The 19,545-nt window shown below is 42.5% G+C and overlaps 1 protein-coding gene across 11 annotated transcripts; it reads left to right on the top strand.

The window, feature by feature from the left end:
• Nucleotides 1–965: 965 nt before the first annotated feature.
• On the top strand, nucleotides 966–19,395 carry ralgapb (Ral GTPase activating protein non-catalytic subunit beta). Of its 11 annotated transcripts, none has more exons than XM_057042152.1 (32): nucleotides 966–1,123; nucleotides 1,979–2,203; nucleotides 2,839–3,041; nucleotides 3,217–3,383; nucleotides 3,632–3,818; nucleotides 3,924–4,055; nucleotides 5,615–5,793; nucleotides 6,021–6,089; nucleotides 6,444–6,595; nucleotides 6,942–7,185; nucleotides 7,747–7,782; nucleotides 8,615–8,816; nucleotides 9,182–9,349; nucleotides 9,468–9,582; nucleotides 9,725–9,872; nucleotides 9,994–10,058; nucleotides 10,147–10,291; nucleotides 11,096–11,226; nucleotides 12,459–12,641; nucleotides 12,795–12,943; nucleotides 13,279–13,466; nucleotides 13,913–14,016; nucleotides 14,165–14,320; nucleotides 14,632–14,841; nucleotides 15,051–15,209; nucleotides 15,305–15,473; nucleotides 15,686–15,808; nucleotides 15,894–16,030; nucleotides 16,108–16,216; nucleotides 16,368–16,446; nucleotides 16,834–16,982; nucleotides 17,379–19,395. In XM_057042152.1, the coding sequence occupies exons 2-32, from the start codon at nucleotides 2,027–2,029 to the stop codon at nucleotides 17,570–17,572; spliced, it is 4,629 nt and encodes a 1,542-aa protein (XP_056898132.1). In that variant the 5' UTR covers nucleotides 966–1,123; nucleotides 1,979–2,026; the 3' UTR covers nucleotides 17,573–19,395. The 11 variants fall into 11 exon arrangements, with proteins under 11 accessions (XP_056898132.1, XP_056898133.1, XP_056898134.1 ...); XM_057042153.1 differs by having other exon boundaries at nucleotides 14,168–14,320; XM_057042154.1 differs by having other exon boundaries at nucleotides 11,105–11,226.
• The last annotated feature ends 150 nt before the right edge of the window (nucleotides 19,396–19,545 follow it).

The following is a 19,545-nucleotide window of genomic DNA, read 5'->3' on the forward strand; positions in this document are numbered from 1 at the left end:
TATGCATTTGGTGGCTCTGAGCACAACAAATATCAGATCCAGTGAGTCAACTCGCACAGTTGATCATTGTCAGTGCTCCAGCAGATTCCATCACAGGTGGTTATTTATTTATTTATATTTATTCTATTCTATTCGTATGTTTATTAATTATTATTCATAAATTGCATGTCTGTGTTGCTTTGGATCATATTTCCTGCTTTGCATATTTACTCATTATCCCTCTATTCGTCAGCCAGCCTCTCTCTCTCTTAGTGTCTTCCTGACTGTTGCATAAACAGGAAAACAATACTGTTTGAAGATTGTAGGCCAACATATCATAATGTGACCTTTAACAGGATTAAGGATTTGGGTGTGTTGTGATCAAACCATATCAGAGAACAATTTCCATTGTTTATTGAAGGCAGGTACACATAAAAAGGATCTTTTTGTCTTACTGCGGCACCTTTATTCCTTAGGAAGTCTTGTTTCCTTGTTTAATCAAACCAACTTGACCCCTCACCTCTCTCATGGAGGCCTTTACATGATGAGAACCACAATGGGTGTAAGATTCCAGACCCTAAATGTAAAAAGGGTGGCATGTGCATAGTTATAAAACAAAAACACTGTAAATATAAATACAAGAGGTGCTCTAAGAAAAAATAGACAGTCATAGTCATAATTATAATCACGTCATATCCGTCATATTCGGCTTATTGTGTTGTTAAAAAAAAACCTTTACAACACCGCCATCGGGAATAAGCCGAGTATGACTGATATGACGTGATTATACTCGGCTTATTCCCGATGGCGGTGTTGTAAACGTTTTTAAAAAAAGAAAAAAAAACAAACAAAAAAACAACAACAGGCTGAATCCGAATCTGAATCCGTATCTGCTCGGCTGACAAAGAACAACAGAGATTTCCGTGGAGCCCCTGAAGGCAATACCAGGTATGGTGCAGTTTCCAAATCAATACAGTAGGGGGCGGTAATTTGCGAATCCTATTTCCCGTTAGCCCATCAAGCTGCAAAATCCAAGCCTTGACATTGCGAAGATGGAGCCTGTAATGGTGTAGACCGGAACACTCAGGAAACACAAACTGCGTCTTTCACAGCTCTGTTATGACAGTATTTCCAGCGGGTCCAGGTAAAAGGGAAAACATCGTCTATTTCACGGGTGAACGCTAGCGTCTTTAGTTTGGTGGCTAACGCAAATGACAGCTAGCTCAGCTAATGTCAACGATAATTAGCAACGTCAGCTAGCTGCGTCTGATTTATTATAACGTAGTTTGAGATATGTGTTAAGTAGGACGAACTGCTACCTTAACAGAGGTAAATCGTCTCGTGTCGTGAGACAGCTTTGTGACACAGAAGTGATGCAGAGAGGGAACTTAAGCTAATGTCATCAGCAAGATTAGGATGATGTTTTGATGTCAGTGCTAGCTAACGCTAGCAAGCTAATCCCTCTCAGAAGCGTTTCCTGGTTTTATTTATGCTTGCTGTTGTCCTAAGATTGAGCATATTATAGGTCGGTATATCTACGTTATCAAGATATTTAAATGGCCGGTATGTCATAAAGCAGAAATCTAGGCATTTGCAGTTGCAACCTTGGCTTTCATACTTGTTACACCTTCCCAATGCAGCGGACGCTACGTTTGGTTCTGCTCGCTGTGTCCTTGTTTTACTTCCACATGAAACATAATGTACAACAGCAACCTCATTATTTCCCTACATGAATAGGATGTACTAAATGACAGTAGCTGCACTTCAATATACTTAACAGGCTTCACCTTAACCTCGCCAGTGACATTGAAAACTCAAACTTTTAACGGAGTACCATTGAAGAAAAGGATCGCCATCCGTGGTTATTCATTGTTAGATTATTAGATATTTATACTCTGGTAGAAGGATCGTTAATATCAACACTGCCGTGTTGATATTCATGAAGCTCCTACTATTTCCCAGCTCTAACCGAGTATATGAAATGTTCTTGTGTCTGCAGGTGGAGGCAGGAGGTGTCAGTAGTGCACAGTAGACTGACGTCAGCAGTATGTACTGTGAGTGGCGCTCGCTGCAGCTGGTGGTGCAAAGTGACCAGGGCCACCTCAGCGTCCTGCACACCTACCCCACCAGCGTGGGCACAGAGGTGGCCAACGCTGTGGTCAAGCCCCTGGGCACGGCCGTCAGCCCTGTTGCCACCGACAACATCCTCAAGACAGACAAGGAGGTGAGAGACGCGGGCTTAATGGGCCGTAAAGTGCTGCCTCCTGTCCTGGATACACGCAGCTGCTGTTTTCTTTGCTGCCCTCATTGTTGCTACCATTATCGTCATGTTTTGCCCTTAACTCCTTATGTGGATTGAAAAAAGTGAAATCATTCTTCCTAGATTATTAGTCTCATAAGCCTGAAGTGTATTTTATTCAGATGGATTGTTACAGCAAAAAAGGAGACACGTCAGAATGACCAAATCTTTTATTATTTATGATTATTCACTATGAAGATTCGCCCAAATTTCTTTAGCTTTTGTTGTTTGTCTGCTCGGCATACACCAGTTTTTGGCAAACTTCTTCTCAGTCCCTGATAAACGTTTGAAAGCCAGGAGGTAGGAAGGTAGCCAGGGATTTTGTGTTAGTGATGTCAAAACATGAGAAAGGAGACGCGAGAAGGGTTAAAAATCTTTCACCCTCGTTTTCCGCGTGCTGATGTACCTTTGAATATACGCATGAGCTAAAGAATAAGAAGAAAAATCCCCAAATCTTTGGGTTTGCTCTCTTTCCAAGGCAAATAAAGCAAATATCTAAATATTTGGGATTGTCGGGGTGAAGTTTTAGAGGAATCTAACCGGTATTGCTTGATTGGTAGGTGAAATGGACCATGGAGGTGCTGTGTTATGGCCTCACCCTCCCCTTAGAGGGGGACACAGTCAAGTTGTGTGTTGACGTTTACACTGACTGGATGATGGCCCTGGTAACACCCAGGGACTCCATGCCTCAGCCTGTGGTCAGGGAGCCCAACATGTACGTCCAGACGATCCTCAAACACCTCTACAACGTCTTCGTACCAAGGTTTGGAACTCCTACGACCATTTTTCCTCTTTATCAAACCCACATGCTAACAAAGAACTGCGATCGCATAATCTTTCAAAACCTACATTTGCTTTTATTCCTCCAGTGCCTTGATATTTCCTGTTTTCTTTTCACTTTTATTCATTTCCTTTAAATTCTCCACATCTCCCTAAAGGCCTGAACAGCACAGTCTAAACCACATCAGGCTTTGCCAACAAGTTCTGACTGCTGTCCAAAAACTGGCACGGGAGTCTTCGTCTATGGTGAGGGAAACATGGGAGGTGCTGCTGCTCTTCCTGCTCCGTGTCAACGACACATTACTAGCCCCACCTACAGTTGGAGGTATGTCATCATTAACTACGCATGGTAACCAGGTCTGTTACTGTCTGTTTATATGTAATTAGCTACCAATTTAGGTGTTATTTGCACAGCTATTCAAAAAGAAGGTGATCGTTTTCACAGTTAGACAGAGATTTTGGACCAACAAAGGAGGAACTAATGCATTTCAGACCGTAATAAAGTTGTTTTATGCTTTAATGGGTCTTTTATTGAGCGGCAATTTTATTTCCGACTCTTTGTCCTTTTTTCAGTTGGGGTAGCGGAGAAACTGGCTGAGAAGTTAATGGCGGTCCTGTTTGAGGTGTGGCTGTTGGCGTGCGCCCGCTGCTTTCCCACGCCGCCGTATTGGAAGACAGCGAGAGAAATGCTGGCCAACTGGAGACACCACCCCCCTGTTGTAGAGCAGTGGAGCAGAGTCGCCTGTGCCCTCACCTCCAGGTCATAATACAATGCCTGTTAAAGGGATTTACCAACATAATAACCACTTGTGTTCTTTCCTGAATCATATATCCTGAAAACTAGCGCGTCATTTCTTAAATGCAGGCTCTTGCGTGTCACTCATGGGCCGACCTTCCCGCCATTCAAAGTTCCTGATGATGATGCAAACCTGATTCCCTTGGAGATGGACAGTGACTGTGTGGCCCAGACATGGTACCGTTTCCTCCATATGCTGAGGTACAGAAACTCTGACATCCTTGGATGAGTTTTGGTTTCTCATGGGCTTCGTTTTATTGCCATGCATAAATTGTAGCACAGAATACACTCAGAGAATGATAATACTTCATACGCGGCTGCTTTGCATTGATTTTGGGCTTTCCCAGACAAGCGATGAGCGTCGTGGGAGGAAACTTGGAGATATCGGGGCTGTGCTTTAAAACGGTGGCCTTCCTGTACATCACACTGTGAGACGGGTTCAGGGACGGCCGGTGTCTTGCAGCCAAAGATAACCTTAGATAAAATTCTGAACTTTGGGTCGATCACAGCACACGCAAGACAACTAAACTCCAGCATTGGTTTGATGACATAAAATGTATATGGATGACATAGCTTGATTATAATCTGACCAGAGAACTACAGTGTAGCTGGACTAACACCCCCCAGACGGCTCGGTTGTGAACTAGCCTGCGCGATCTGGGCATTTGCTGCATTCCGCTTATATTTTGATGACCTGGAAGCAGAAGTGTCCCACCGAGCTGAGTGTGCGTTAGCAACCTGTAGGAAACTAGCGGCCCTTGGCTGTTGATTTAGCTGTGGCTGCTACCTCGCTGGTTATGCGTCTCTATGGACTGTTGTGGTGTGACATAAAAGGTCAACTGGTTCCCCAAGAACAACAAGTTAATTGCCTACGTGTTGGATACAAATGAGATAAAAATGATAATTAAAACTGCAAATTGCCACCTGTTTTGTAGCTAGAAAGTCCAGTTGCAGTAATTATTGATACAATCGAGGTATAGTCTGATTTAGAGACACATAGGCTGTGTCCGAAACCCCCCCCATACCCTACATAGTGCGCTCAATAGTGTGGACGCCATTTTGAAATAGTGTCCGAAATGTCAGTGAGCATCGCTGGACCCTACGTAGTGCACTCAATGTATCCCACAGTGTACAAGCGATGCACCCTAACTCGGAAAATATATCCCATCAGCCTTTAGGGTATCACGTGACAATCTATCAATGGCAGGTAAACAAGGAGAGATGACTTACAAATGTACGTATTGTCCGCTGTTTGTTTCACATTTCATACTAAAGCGTCAAAGCCGCTGTCCGAATACTAACTTTAAATTGAGTGCGCTACGTAGTTCACTCCATCCATGTCCCCCATGTAGTGAGTAGTGAATAATGAACGAGTGTGTGGTTTGGGACACAGCCATAGAAATACACTGTGGGCCAGCTGCTCCCGCCTGCCTTTGCTGCCCAACCAATCAAAATGCAGCAGGAAGTAGTCCTGGTGTTACATGCTAAATGGTAATAGATGCGACCAAATACGCGCTCCCAAATACATTTGCAAAATTAGCATCCCTAATCATGACGGTCCGCATTCCTTTCCTGCTCTTCAAACTTTTTTCCGTGCGCATTCCTGATTGTTTGTGTGATTCCATTGATCGTGCCAAAGAGATCCACATCAGTGTGTCATGCACTAGTCTTCTACCGTTAGAGATCTATTTGTCACCACTGCTACTAAAGAGCTTTACTTGGAGAACACATTAGAAGGCATTCTTTCTGTTTTTGTTCAGCAACCCTGTGGATTTAAGCAACCCTGCGATAGTGAGCACCACTCCAAAGTTCCAAGAACAGTTTCTCAACTCCAGCAGCATCCCTCATGAAATGGTGCTGCACCCATGTTTGAAGCAGCTACCACAAATCTTCTTCAGGGCCATGAGAGGCGTCAGCTGCCTTGTGGATGCCTTCTTGGGTAAGAGGACCCTGCGTGAAATGAAATGGCGTTTATAAGGTTTATATCCGTATTTCCTAAGGTCACACGGTGTGCTTTTATTATACGGGATGGTTTTTGTGTAAAGCTTCTCTGATGAACTCCCCCTTTTCAGGCTCTACTGGGTGAGAACCAGATGGCTGATGTTAGCCAGTGGCACCTGTTTAAGCATTTGAACGTGTCAGTGTGTGTTTCTCTTTACACTGTAGGTGTCTCTGTTGAAAAGAGAGACGTACGAGAGAGGGTGTTCACTTTTTCACCAGTGCTGCTGTCTCATGGTACAGACATCAGCTGAAATGTTACGTGATGAGATGGGCATAAGATGAAGGATATTTATCGGTGGTGATGATGTAACTAATGGGATTAGACTTATCTGTGTCTCCGAGACATCCAGATTAATGTACAAGATCATCAACATGGGCTGTCTTGGGTGCACAAAAACTCAATCAAGATGGATGAATATCGATTAATGGTGATTCCGTTCTAACCAATGTCTTGCATGTACATGAATGAACGTTGCCGATGATCATCTCTTGACCTCTGATGTCACTTTTTCTTGTTAAATTACCTTTTCCTCCTTCCGTCGGAAGGCTCCACTGAAAGTCGGCTGCTCATTCCCTCTTCCACGACAGGTATATCGAGGCCCCGAGCGGACAGCGCTCCACCCACCCCCGTTAACAGAATGAGCATGTCGCCGCCCCCCTCCGTCGCCAACACAACGCCGCCTCACAGCCGCAAACAACGGCATACAGTGGTGACTAAAACCACAAGCAAGAGCTCAACTGTGAGTGTTGTCATAAACCATATCAGGCGCTGGCGTCCTCATTGATCAGACTCTTGCATAACTATAAGGATAACGGATCAACCAAAAGCTCTATTTCCTTAAATAGCTCCTACAAATCACAACTGAATGTATAAAATATGATTTTCCATGAAGTTGCTATAGATTGAATCCACAAGCAGACTACGTCAATTGCATTTTCAAGTTATAAATGATGTCAAAATGTATATTGTTTATTCCCAATGTATTTTCTACGTCTCATTTTCTGGACTGGAATTGCTTGGGCCGAGATGAATCCAAAAAAGTGCCACTTTTGAGGATTTGTGCAACTGTGTTTCCATCCCTACAGAGTAGTGGCAGTCAACCAACCAAAGCGTCCCAGCAGCAGCAGCAGCAGCAGCAGCAGCCACCCTCGTCCTCCCCGACCCTGCTCTCCAGCCCCAACCAGAGCAGCTGGGAGTCTCGCCCTCTGCCTGCCCCGGCACGGCCGAGGGTCAACAGCATCCTCCACCTGTTCGGGCAGTGGCTTTTCGATGCCGCTTTGGTCCACTGTAAACTCCACAGCGGCCTCAGCCGAGACCCCAGCATGACCGGTAAGAAGCGACACGCAGGCTAATCGCGTTTCCATTTATGCATGAGCAGGTGGGTGTTCTGCTGCTGTTCATTAGCACACGTTTTCCTGTAGTTCTCTGTGGTTTTGGTGTTTTTTTACTTGGAATTCTTTCCTTTTTTCCACCATTTTCTCTGAAACCTTTTTGTGTTTTTCTACGTGTGGAGGGCTTGGTTAGAAGTGGCCTGGTCTGAGATATTCATTTGAAACTAAAACTTCATATAAAATATAACCAAATATTTAAGGCTTCATATATTCATCTCATGTTTTTTTTAGGACCCACTGATTGCACACACAGTTCTTGACAATAATTGAAAGTAATTTGGCTCTTCATTGGCTCACCATTTAATTTATTTTTCTCTTTTTGATGTAATGTCATTGTCTATCATGTCTGCTTACTGTTACAAGGTGTTCATGTATCGAACAGATCTAAAACATCCAACAAAAAAACCCCCCAACACAATTCATGCCTGATATGAATTGGTCCCAAAATATTGGATCTGCTTTGATTTTGTGTCTCTCCACTATTTCTGTTATCTTGCAGCCTCTTTTATCCAAATTCTCCTTTCTTATAAATCTTGTAAGTAGGAACAGCAGCTTTTCTTCCCCCCCCCCCTCCCCTATTATTTGATTTGTGTTTCTGGACAGATGTTCTTGCTTTTTAGTTGTGTTCATGATCATTGCCATTGTTGCCACTGTTTTTTCTTTGGTTTTTTGAGCCCCAATGCTTGCCATGTCTCAACGTTCATCAGCGTCCGCTCAGAGTGTCTCCAGAGGTGATGGAATGGGTTTCACCGACTGTTCACGCGTCTCAACCATAATGCTATCTGTCTGTCTATTACAGCCTGTTTATTTATTTTTTTAATTTTATTTGTCATTTTCTTTGTGTCACATTAACCCCACCCAAGTTCCATATTTCTGTATTTTGTATATTTATGTTTTTTCTTTGTTGGAATTTCCCCCAGTGTTATCATTTCGCTTTAGTTTTGATTTCATTGGTTTGATGGCTCTGCATGAAGTGAATGTTTAATGCTGGAGTTGCGGGAACTGACATAAGGATTTTGCTCTTTGGCCTCGCTGCTTATTAGATTTTACTTTCAGCACATTTGTAGTGCTACACCTTAGTCAAATGCTAATGGCAAACTCTTTTTGTCAGCGATCCCTCTGGAATGCTTTTTTAAGGTGTGTGTGCGTGTGTGTGTTTGCAGTTATTGAAGTTCCCTCTTTTGTGATAGCATTAAGGTTTATGGTGAATTTGTTACTTTGATTTTCGTTTTTATTGTTGCGTACATGATATATTTGCCTTTTATTGGTGACTGCATACTGAAGATGAATACCTTTCTGACACTGGTCATTCAGCTCTAGTCATTTCATTGATCCTTTTTTTTCTCTTCCCCCTCAATACTTGACAGCAATAGCAACTCAAGTAGGCCTAGAGCTGAGGAGGAAAGGTTCCCAAATGTCCACCGACTCCATGGTATCCAATCCCATGTTTGATACCAATGAATTCCCAGAGAGCTACGAAGCAGGCCGAGCTGAAGCCTGCGGAACTCTCTGCCGCATCTTCTGTAGCAAGAAAACTGGAGAGGAAATTCTGCCTGTTTATCTTTCCAGGTATCACTGGCAATGATTTCACTCATTTAGTGCCCCCCCCCAAGTTATCCAGCAATTTAAACAATGATATTAAGTTTTAGATTTATTTATGTCATTTTCAAACCACGGAGGATTCGACAACAAAACAGCTTGTTAAGGTTTTGTTCTTTTTTTTTTTTAAAGATCTAAACTTTTCATATTCACAAGTAAAAGATTTTATAAAAATATGCGATGCATTCCCTATTAATGGTAAAGTCAGAAAATAAATAAGGTTGCTGTTGGCAATTACCCTTTCAAAGATCACAGCTAAAAGTTCATTTTAATTTTTCATTCAACATTAAAATTGGGGAAAGCCTGAACTTGGAATTGTGTTTCTCTTTCTGCAGGTTCTACATGGTCTTGATTCAGGGTCTGCAGATCTCCGATTTCATCTGCAGACCTGTTTTAGCCTCTATAATTCTCAACTCTTCCTCTCTGTTTTGCACTGACCTGAAGGGCATCAATGTGGTGGTGCCTTACTTCATAGCCGCCCTCGAAACGATCGTACCGGACAGGTCAGAATGAAATGAAATTGAAATATTGGTTTATAATCCTTCTTTTGAAATTTCGTTCTTTCATACCAGATTATATTTTGAATTTAGAGATACTGTATATTTGCTTTACTCTTAACAGGGAACTGTCCAAATTCAAGATGTATGTAAACCCAACAGACCTGAGGAGAGCTTCTATCAACCTTCTCCTTGCAATGCTGCCATTGCCGCATCACTTTGGAAACATCAAATCAGAGGTAACAGCTTTGGGGTCTGGTTTTAATTCCATTTAAAATCCCAAATTCTAAACTTTTGCTCTTGGTTTATATAAATCCTTATTGAAACATTTTGGAAACATGACGTTGTTGACTTCTTCACCACATTAATGTGTGTTTTCAGGTTCTGTTGGAAGGGAAATTCAATGAGGAGGACGGGTGGCCCCATGATCAGCCCATCTCTTTCCTGTCCTTGAGGCTTCGGCTCGTCAATGTGCTCATAGGAGCCCTGCAAACGGAGACCGACCCCACCAACACACAGCTCATTCTGGGTGCTCAACTGGCTTTTTTTTTCTTTTTAACTGTTTATTCAATCTTTATACATGAGCAGTACCTTTATGTTTTGAATATTTCTAAAATCTGTATTTAAATGCTTCCATCATATTTTCCCAGGCGCAATGTTAAATATTGTTCAGGACTCGGCATTGTTGGAGTCCATCGGTGCCCAGACAGAAACAGTAAGGCTGCCTGTTTTCTACTGATGATGGGATGTTAAAAGCAGTGTGTTGTATGAGACAGTCATATTTCTGTTTTTATATGGTGTAGGGGAGCATAGATGGGAGCCATTCAACCATGAGAAGTCAGAGTCACAGTCGCACCAACAGTGGGATTAGTTTCACTAGTGGGGGCAGCTCTGAGGCCACCAGCCCCGACTGTGAGCGTCCTGCCCAGGCCCTTCTCCGAGACTATGGTAAGGTCCTAATCGACTTATATCCATGCTCTTGGTTAGTGGCAGCTTTGCATAACACACAGCAGTGCATTACTGTTAAAGCATGCCCTTTTTTGAATGCCGAGTGTGGCAGTGTCCTTATTGTTATGCACCTTATTAACATATTTGCTGTTTAAAGCTAACGTGGTAACGGTGATGTTCAGGATGAAAAAGCGCTGGATAAAATGTCTTTGTAGGTAATAGTTGTTTGCTGTGATGTTTGCTGTAGAAAGGTAGTTTGCGGTGCCTAAACTGGTTCCAGTTAACTGGTTGAGGGTGTTTCCACATATAACAGATAATATTTTGTTTTGTCACAGAAGAGCTAAACAAACAAGCAATAATATTAAATAAATAAGAGTAACTCAAGTCTGAAGTAATTCTTCCTCTAAGTTATGTTTAGTTTTATTTTCTTTATATTGCACAGAAGAAACAAAGTTAAACAGGGGATAAGAATGACAGTTAACTATTTACTTTAAAGTTTAAAAATATTCCATTTTTGTGTGATCTAGCGACATACCATACGTCAATTTTTGTAGAAGTTAAGATTTTTGACGAGTTAGTGAGAGTGTTTTGTGGCTTTGTGGAGTTTTCTTCTTTTATCTGCCTTTATGTTGTCAACACGGTGTGCTCTAAACATTCTAATGCATGCTCTTTGTACTAATACACATTTATGTTTCAACCAGGATGATTTTTCTGTTATCCTGTCTTAACTCCTCTGTGGTGCCTGAATTCTGCTTTGCTCTGTTTTTTGCGGTGTGTGGTATTTCCGGGTGTTATATGGTCTAGCTCTTCCAGATACAGCGGCAGGTCTGCTGGTGCGCAGCATCCATCTGGTCACCCAGAGGCTCAACTCCCAGTGGAGGCAGGACATGAGTATTTCTCTGGCTGCCTTGGAGCTACTCGCTGGACTTGCCAAGGTATCTACAAACACCACAAAGTCAGATTAAGTAATCACAGTTATGCAGCCGTCCTGTGTCCTCCGTTTGTTTCTTGGTAAATAAGAAGTTGTTTTATTAAAACATCAAAAAAAGAGATTTTTGCATGCACTTAGTGTATTTAATTTTGGAAAAAACTGCATATGCAGATGTGATAAAAATGCTGCAACTATGAATTCTTTCAAAAATATCAATAATGATTGTGTATTTTTAAGTGAACGAACAAAAGAAAAATCCAAATCACATCAACATTGTGTGTTACTACCCTCTGCCTTTAAACCAGCATCAATTCTTACAGCTAGTCTTGATTTTGTTGGACAGAGGTCGGCCACGGAATCTTAATGCAGCAGATGAAAGCTTATTTCCTTTTGAAATCGTAAGATGTCCAATCAGCTTAGAACTGGCAGAACCAGCTGGACCCAGGTACATCCTACATTGTCTGGAAAAGTCCGGTCAAAAGTGGTCTTTGTGGAGGAGTTGCAGCCAAAAAGAAATACCTCTGACATGGGAACGAGGCGAAGCGTCTCAACTATGCGGGAAAACATAGAAAGTGGGGAGCAGAAAAATGGCAGCAGGTGCTCCGGACTGATGAGTCAGAATTTGAAATATTTGGCTTCAGCAGAAGGCAGGTTGCTCGGTTCAATAATGAGAGTCTGCAGGCAACAGATGGAGATGTGCCACGTTATGAAACGGCAGTGATGGACTTTCCTTGGAAGTTGGGGCTGCATTTCTGTAAACAGAGTTGGAGATTTGGTTTAGCATTAAAGGTGTCGTCAATGATGAGAAAAACAGGCAGATATTTATCCATCATGCAATACCATCAGGAAGGCGCATGATTAGTGGCAAATTTATTCTGCATCAGGACAATAAAGCCCTGGTGATTATGTGGCCTCTGCAGATCCCTGATATCCATATCATCAGTGCATCTGGCACAGAAGGATTTCAGGAAGCCTACATCCACAGAAGACCTGTGGTTAGTTCTCCAAGCCGTGTACTTGTGAAGACTTGATGCAGACGTGAAGTTAAAGGGCGGCCGCACCAAGGACTGACTTCTGTTCATTCAATGTGTTTCATTCATTTATGAAAAAAATCTTAACACTTCCACGAGAGCATTTTTTCACACCTGGCTAAAACGTTTTCACTGTACAACAAAACAATGTTGAATTGCCATATTGTTGCTAATATACAGTTGTTTGTATTTTTAATTCAACCAGGTTAAGGTCGGAGTGGACTCTGCAGACCGTAAGCGTGCCGTCAGCTCTATATGTGGGTACATTGTGTACCAGTGTAGCCGTCCAGCTCCTCTTCAGTCGCGGGACCTCCATTCCATGATTGTGGCAGCCTTCCAGTTTCTGTGTGTGTGGCTGACAGAACACCCTGACATGCTAGATGAAAAGGTCAGATTAAACGTATATTTCTTCAAGCACTGTATTACATTTTTGTAAAATGTATTTGATCATAGAGTATTCATCGATCATTTAAGGGAATGGATTTATTGTAAGTTTTTATTTATCATTTGCAATTTTGCCCCTTTTCTGTGTTTTTCTCAGGACTGCTTGGTAGAGGTTTTGGAGATTGTTGAGCTCGGAATCTCTGGGAGCAAATCTCGACAGGAACATGAGGTCCGGCATAAAGGGGAGAAGGAGCATAACCCCGCTTCGATGAGGGTCAAAGATGCTGCTGAGGCGACTTTGTCCTAGTGAGATTTTTACAAAATCACAATATGCAAAAAAAAAAAAAAAAAAATGGCACTACAAAACTAACAGGTTCTTTTACTTTTGCACTACGGATGTTCACAAGATAAAATCGACCCCGTAGAGTGTACATGAGTAAACTATTTAAAATATATGAAACATAATTGTGTGGTAAATGTCCTGATTTTCTAGCACGGCATGCTATTTGCCTACTCATTTGTAGGCATCCCTACTGCTCATTTGTAATTCCAACAGTAGTTATAGTCATGATTCCTAATTTTTCAGTTAGCTTTATTTCAGACTTCTGGCACTGAGTGGCCTCTGGTGTGGTGTTCCTCAGTATTATGCAGGTGCTGGGTGCCTTCCCTTCACCTAGTGGGACCGCCTCCACCTGCAGTCTGCTGAACGAAGACACACTGATTCGCTACGCCAGACTGAGTGCCACGGGAGCCAGCAACTTCCGCTACTTTGTTTTGGAGAATTCGGTCATACTCGCCATGTTGGAGCAACCTCTCGGCAATGAGCAGAGTCAGTGGCTTGTCGTTGTTATGTTGATGTATTTGTTTAATTGTGATGTCTGGAATAATTATGAAGGTGTATTTGGTATTACCCACCAAGATTCAAGCCCAGCTATTAAATCAGTTGTGCAAGTTTAAAGATAAACTGAGCAAAAGGGCTGGAAAATGGTGGGGCTGACAATCAGGCTGGTTAGAGTATACAATGACAGGTAAGTTATGATGGGCTAGTGTCACCATCTTGAACAATGAGCACTTTAGACCTGCATCTCTAGGTTGTCTTGTTATCTCACAAAGTTAATGGCCACTGCCTGTAACTAAAGGCTTAGCTGCATATGTACAATTTACCCTTTTTATGTGGGTATGTGTGTGAGCACTGTAATTTCCATTTTTATGGATGAAATAAACTTGACTTGAAGTCTTATGTCTTGATATATGTTCTCACGTCTAATGTCACAGACCCCAGTCCATCGGTGACCGTTTTGATCAGAGGGACGGCTGGGCGCCACGCCTGGACCATGCAGCTCATCCACCAGCCTCGAGGCGCTCGAGCTAATCAGAGGGTGAGGTCACGCTGTCAGGTGCTGCATCATGAGAAGTATCGATACTAAATAAGACAAATGTCACTCGGCATGCTCTGGATTTACTTTGGTATCCCAGCTTCTGTGTCACTGAGAGCTGTTCCTTGCCTGTTTTCTCCTCTCTACACAGCAGGTGTTTGTTCCTGAGGGTCGCCCAACACCCAACAATGCTGTGGGGATCAAGTACAATGTAAAGCAGAGACCCTTCCCTGAGGAGGTGGATAAGATCCCTTTGGTGAAAGCAGATGTCAGTATTCCAGATCTGGATGACATTGTCAGTAAAGAGGTGAGATAAAGATCCTGATCTTGATTGCGTGTGAGGACCATTTGCAGATAACATTAAATTACATCTTAAATTAGATCAAATGTAAAAAACCCAGATTGCTGTTACACTGGTATGGGCTGACGATATGGTTTGGTGTCCTATTTGGAATTTTTAGGTGTTTTTTTTTTTTTTCCCTCACAAACCACCATAAATAATTTTGTTTGTTAACAATTGTTTGATTTAGTCTGCGGAGCACTGTTGTAAATGCATACTGAACGTCCAGGTGTCTTCCATTTGGTGACGGTTGTATCACGTGCTCTTGTTTTGTACAGCTGGAAATGCAGCATGACAAACTTCGAATTCTGATGACCAAGCAAATCGAGTATGAGAACGCCTTGGAAAGGCACAGTGACGAAATCTGGAAGGCCAAGCATTTCCCAGATCCTCAGACTGAGTGCAGACCCCCTCCACCCTCGCAGGAGTTCCAGACAGCACGTCTTTTCTTGTCCCACTTTGGCTTTCTGTCTCTGGAGGCACTTAAGGTTAGACGTGACAATTTATCTCATGAATTCTCAAGAACTGCTCTATTTAATCACGAAAGCATTTGCCAATATCGAATACTGGTTAATGCTAAAAACATGTACTTAAGTTGAATAAGTGTTTGCATTTTGAAGTCTTTATTAAGTCTTTATTATTGTTTCATGAATCTTTGTGTCGTTGAATGAGAATATATATTTATTATTATCGGTAGGAGCCCAACAACAGCCGTCTACCTCCTCATCTGATCGCCCTGGACTCATCTTTGCCGGGGTTTTTTGATGATATCAGCTACCTGGACTTGCTTACCTGCCGACCATTTGACACTGTTTTTATATTTTATATGAGGGCTGGACAGAAAAGCAGTCATGAGGTGTGTAAATGCCAATAATAGACTCCTGATAAGATAAAAACGCCTTATTGCTAAGTACTCCCTTGAAATGCTGAGTTGTCTTTTGCGTTCTTCAGATCCTGAAGAATGTGGAGTCCTCATCCAGTGTCCAACCCCACTTCCTGGAGTTCCTGCTATCCTTGGGCTGGCCCGTGGATTTGGGACGGCACCCTGGCTGGACCGGGCACCTAGATACCAGCTGGTCAATCAATTCCTCCTCTGATAACAATGACTTGCAACAAACAGGTACTTCAGCCACCCCAAGACCCATTCAAAGTATTTGTCAAGCATACTTGCCTGTTTTACAATAAATGATTAATATTTTGATGGTTAGTGAAGGAATAGAAGTGTTTGTAGATGTATTAAGTTGGCACACACGCTCTGCATGGAGACCACAACCGTGTGTTTGGTGTCAATGGTTAAACTTTTCCTTTTTATTGCTTTTTTTTTTATAATAGAGGAAGTCTCGACCTTTGAGGACACAGGAGGTTCGGTGTTCAATGGCGAGAAGAAGGTTCTGTATTATGCTGATGCCCTGACAGAGATAGCCTTCGTCATTCCATCGTTGACAGAAAATTCCGGTCAGGATTTCCTCCCTCTTCCTGTAAAGCCACAGATGTGCCACTTTATGAAACGGCAGTGAAGGATTCTTTTGTTATTTTGCAGAGGAATCATCGTCGCACAGCGACTCTACTGTAGAGGCCGACGCCAACACAGACCTGATGCCTGCTTCACTCAAACAACACAATCTGACACTCGAGCTCTTTCCCAACCATTCTGAAAACCTGGAATCTGCCAAAAAGGTAAAAGTTGGATCGGATCCTGGATGTTTCCGAATAATTTTGTATCCTGTTTTAACGTTTGATCAAATTTAATGCAGCTAAGTCCATTGGCAAAGACTAAAAGGTCGTCGAGTGGCAAGTCTTTCCCTCCTCTGGGTCCCGACACAAAGGTGTTTGTAGTCTGGGTGGAACGCTTCGACGACATCGGTAGGAACTGAAAATCACGCTTACAAAATAATGGAGATCGACTAATTCATTTGCTTACGATATTCCAACAGAATCTCAAAACATTTGCAATTTTAAGCGTTGCAACAGTTTCTTCTGCAGGCGAATGTCATTGTTGTTTTTAATCTTTTAGAGAACTTCCCCTTGTCTGATCTGTTGGCGGAAACCAGCACGGGTTTGGAAGCCAGCCTGAGCAACAGCACTTCCTGCAGGTACACACGAGTTTAGACTCCAAACTCGAAAGTTGTTCTGCAAGCGGTCACCTACACAGCCTCAGAGTGACGGCGTTCAAAATAACAGCGACAGATAAAGAAGGAACCACAACCTGTGGTCGCAAGAAAGCAGAACTATGACTGGAAGCACCACAATAACAAATGACTTTGCTGTCGCGCGTGCGTCAGAATAAAATTAGTTGAAGAACAACTAAATTCTTGATGAGCGCACTCTCAAATATTCAGTTATACTGGCAGTTTCATACAACTATATATTTGAGGCTTTTTCTGTTGTATATTTAAGGTCACGCTGGATCAACTTGGATTCTAGGTTGTCCTGGTTTGTGCGATCAGCCTGTCCTCTATTTTTAATTTGGTCTGCTGCAGGTCAGGGCTACTTGAGAAGGATGTTCCCTTGATCTTTATCCACCCACTGAAGACGGGACTGTTCAGGATCCGACTCCATGGGGCCGTTGGGAAATTTGGCATGGTGATTCCCCTGGTGGATGGGATGGTGGTCAGCCGCAGAGCGCTCGGTAACAGCTCCTGTCTTTCATCCTTGTCTGCCATTGCCTGTATTTCCAATTCTAGAAACAATTTACTCCAATAATAGGCATATTTTCAGGCTGCTAATTTGTATTTCTTCCACTATGTCAAATGTTTTTAAACAGATAGAATGAGCATTAAATACACCGAAAAAGGCTGTAAAATTGTCCTTTTTTCACAGAGCTATGAAACAACGCAGCACTTTGGCATCACACACGTTGTGATTTAAAACTTAAATAATGACTTTGCCATTAGTTTTGCAGTGACATGTTTATACAGATAACAGATTTGAGAGATTTTATCAAATTCCTCCATGTTTGCAGGTCTAGGCTACTCTTTTGCCCCGTTCAAGCTGTTGAACTCACATGTTTTTGACCCTCTCTCAGGATTTCTCGTCCGCCAGACTGTCATCAACATGTGCCGGCGAAAACGTCTGGAGAGTGACTTGTACAACCCCCCTCACGTGAGGCGGAAACAGAAAATAACTGAGATCGTGCAGCGATACCGCAACAAGCAACTGGAGCCCGAGTTTTACACTTCACTCTTCCACGAGGTGGGGGAGGGAAAGCCTCACCTCTAAAGCCCATCTGTCCTGTCCTAACACTGGCTCACAAGTGCACACTACAACACACACATACACCCTCATGTAATCACGCACCATTTACAACTGTGCGTTGTACACACACACACGCAGAATTTTTATATTTATACTGTACTGTTTTGTTATTTATATGAGTACATATATCAACACTGTCTGCCTTTGACTCCAAAAGCAAAGTGTCAAAAATCATGCCAAGATGGGAAAGAGCTACATTTCTATGTTGCAGCTGCTAATTGAATGGCTGAAGTTCTACAGTGACTTTTCCCTCATTTAGGATCATGCTTTGTGACAAATGAAAAATATAAACCTTCTGCTTTTCCTTGAGTGCAGTACACTAGTTTCACACTCGGCCTTTCTGAAAATGTCAAAGGTTTCTCGTCACAGCCGTGCGTATCTCATGGTTTAGTAACACAGAGATCTGTCCAAAATCCATATCTGCATATCTGTTTTTTTGGTTTTTTTTGACAAAACTGTTTTTTTTTTTTATGCCATGCAGCTGATTATATAAACTTCATCAGTTGAACGGCATTGCTTATGCTTCTGCGCGGCTAACATCGGGCGGCTTCAGAATTGAGCGACAGCTTGAGCCCGGAATCTGATTTTGAATGCAGAGCTACTTTCTCAAGTCTTCCTTGTGCAAACCCATTTAACTGTTGCAGTAAGTGACTGAGCACACAAACACCACTTTATATAGAACACTTACATCGCATTCACGTACGGTAAAGTGATACACGTGCTGCCCGCGCCAGCCTGAAAATCTCATTCCCCTGCAGCTGCTGCGCCGTTACCGAGAGTCACACCTAGCCCACCATATATGGCATTTGAATCCTCTCACTTTTTAAGCAATTGAGACCGTGTATATGTTTCGTGTGGAGACGTGATCCTAGAACTGGTGTTAACTCTTAGTACCTGGTGCTGTGTGAGTACAATGAGAGCAGAGCTCCGGGGGTTTGCACTTTGGATTTTTGCAGAGCTAATATGAAATAGCGAAGACTCCGCAAATCCCAAACAAAACAGTAGAAGTGTCTTGCTCCTCTAAACTACTTTATATTAACAGGCTGTGTAGGTAACAGCTTTATTACTTGCATTTTGACTGATCTCAACTCGGAGAGGTGAGACACGTTATCTGTTTTCTGTTTCGGGGACCCTTTTGCCTTCAGTTTCAACGACAGTTTATTTTTGTTTTGCTCACTGTTTGCTTTGGATTCAAACGTGCTCACTGTCTGCCTGTAACAATGTGAATGAAATGATTGCAGAAACAGCAGGACAGACCCTTTGGGTTTCTTTGTATTGGGGGACGTCTTAATGCACTGAGCATATTTCTTGATTTTCCAGCTCCATTCGATTCCCGACCTACCTTACACGTCTTTTTCTACTTTTGTGCATTTCGAAAGAAGACCCTGCTGAAGGACGACTTTTAACTTTGAAAATACGAATGAAGAAGAGGCGCGCGCTGAGTTTTTAAACCTGCCATGGTCCGCCTGTGTGACTTCACTTTTTACAACCGTGCTTTTCACGCATGCCCTTTTGGAGGGAAGGATAAAGTACGCTCGCCGTGCTCAATAGAAACCACATGCAATCAGTCGCACATTGTTTCCTGTTCTTCAAATCATCATATTTAAGGACTTGCCATGTACAGAAGCAGAGGGTGATCTGTAAATATATGGTGGTTTAAAGCATTTACAGATTGTTGATTTCTCCTTTGAGATAGCAAGAACTTATATGTATGCAACTCTTTGCGGGGGCATCACAGTGGGTCTTGAATGTAACATGCATCGATTAAAACTGATATTGACATTTTACTTTGATTTGGAACATGTCTCCCCCCCCTCCCATTGTGTTTGAATGTCTTGGGACTATATTTTAAACTACTAACATCGGACAAAGGATTTTTTTGCAGACTGACTTCATAGACTGACGGAAAATATGCAGCAGAACAGGTTTGATGCCAT

The sequence above is a fragment of the Takifugu flavidus genome, chromosome 8 (assembly GCF_003711565.1).
Source record: "Takifugu flavidus isolate HTHZ2018 chromosome 8, ASM371156v2, whole genome shotgun sequence".
NCBI lineage: Eukaryota > Metazoa > Chordata > Actinopteri > Tetraodontiformes > Tetraodontidae > Takifugu > Takifugu flavidus.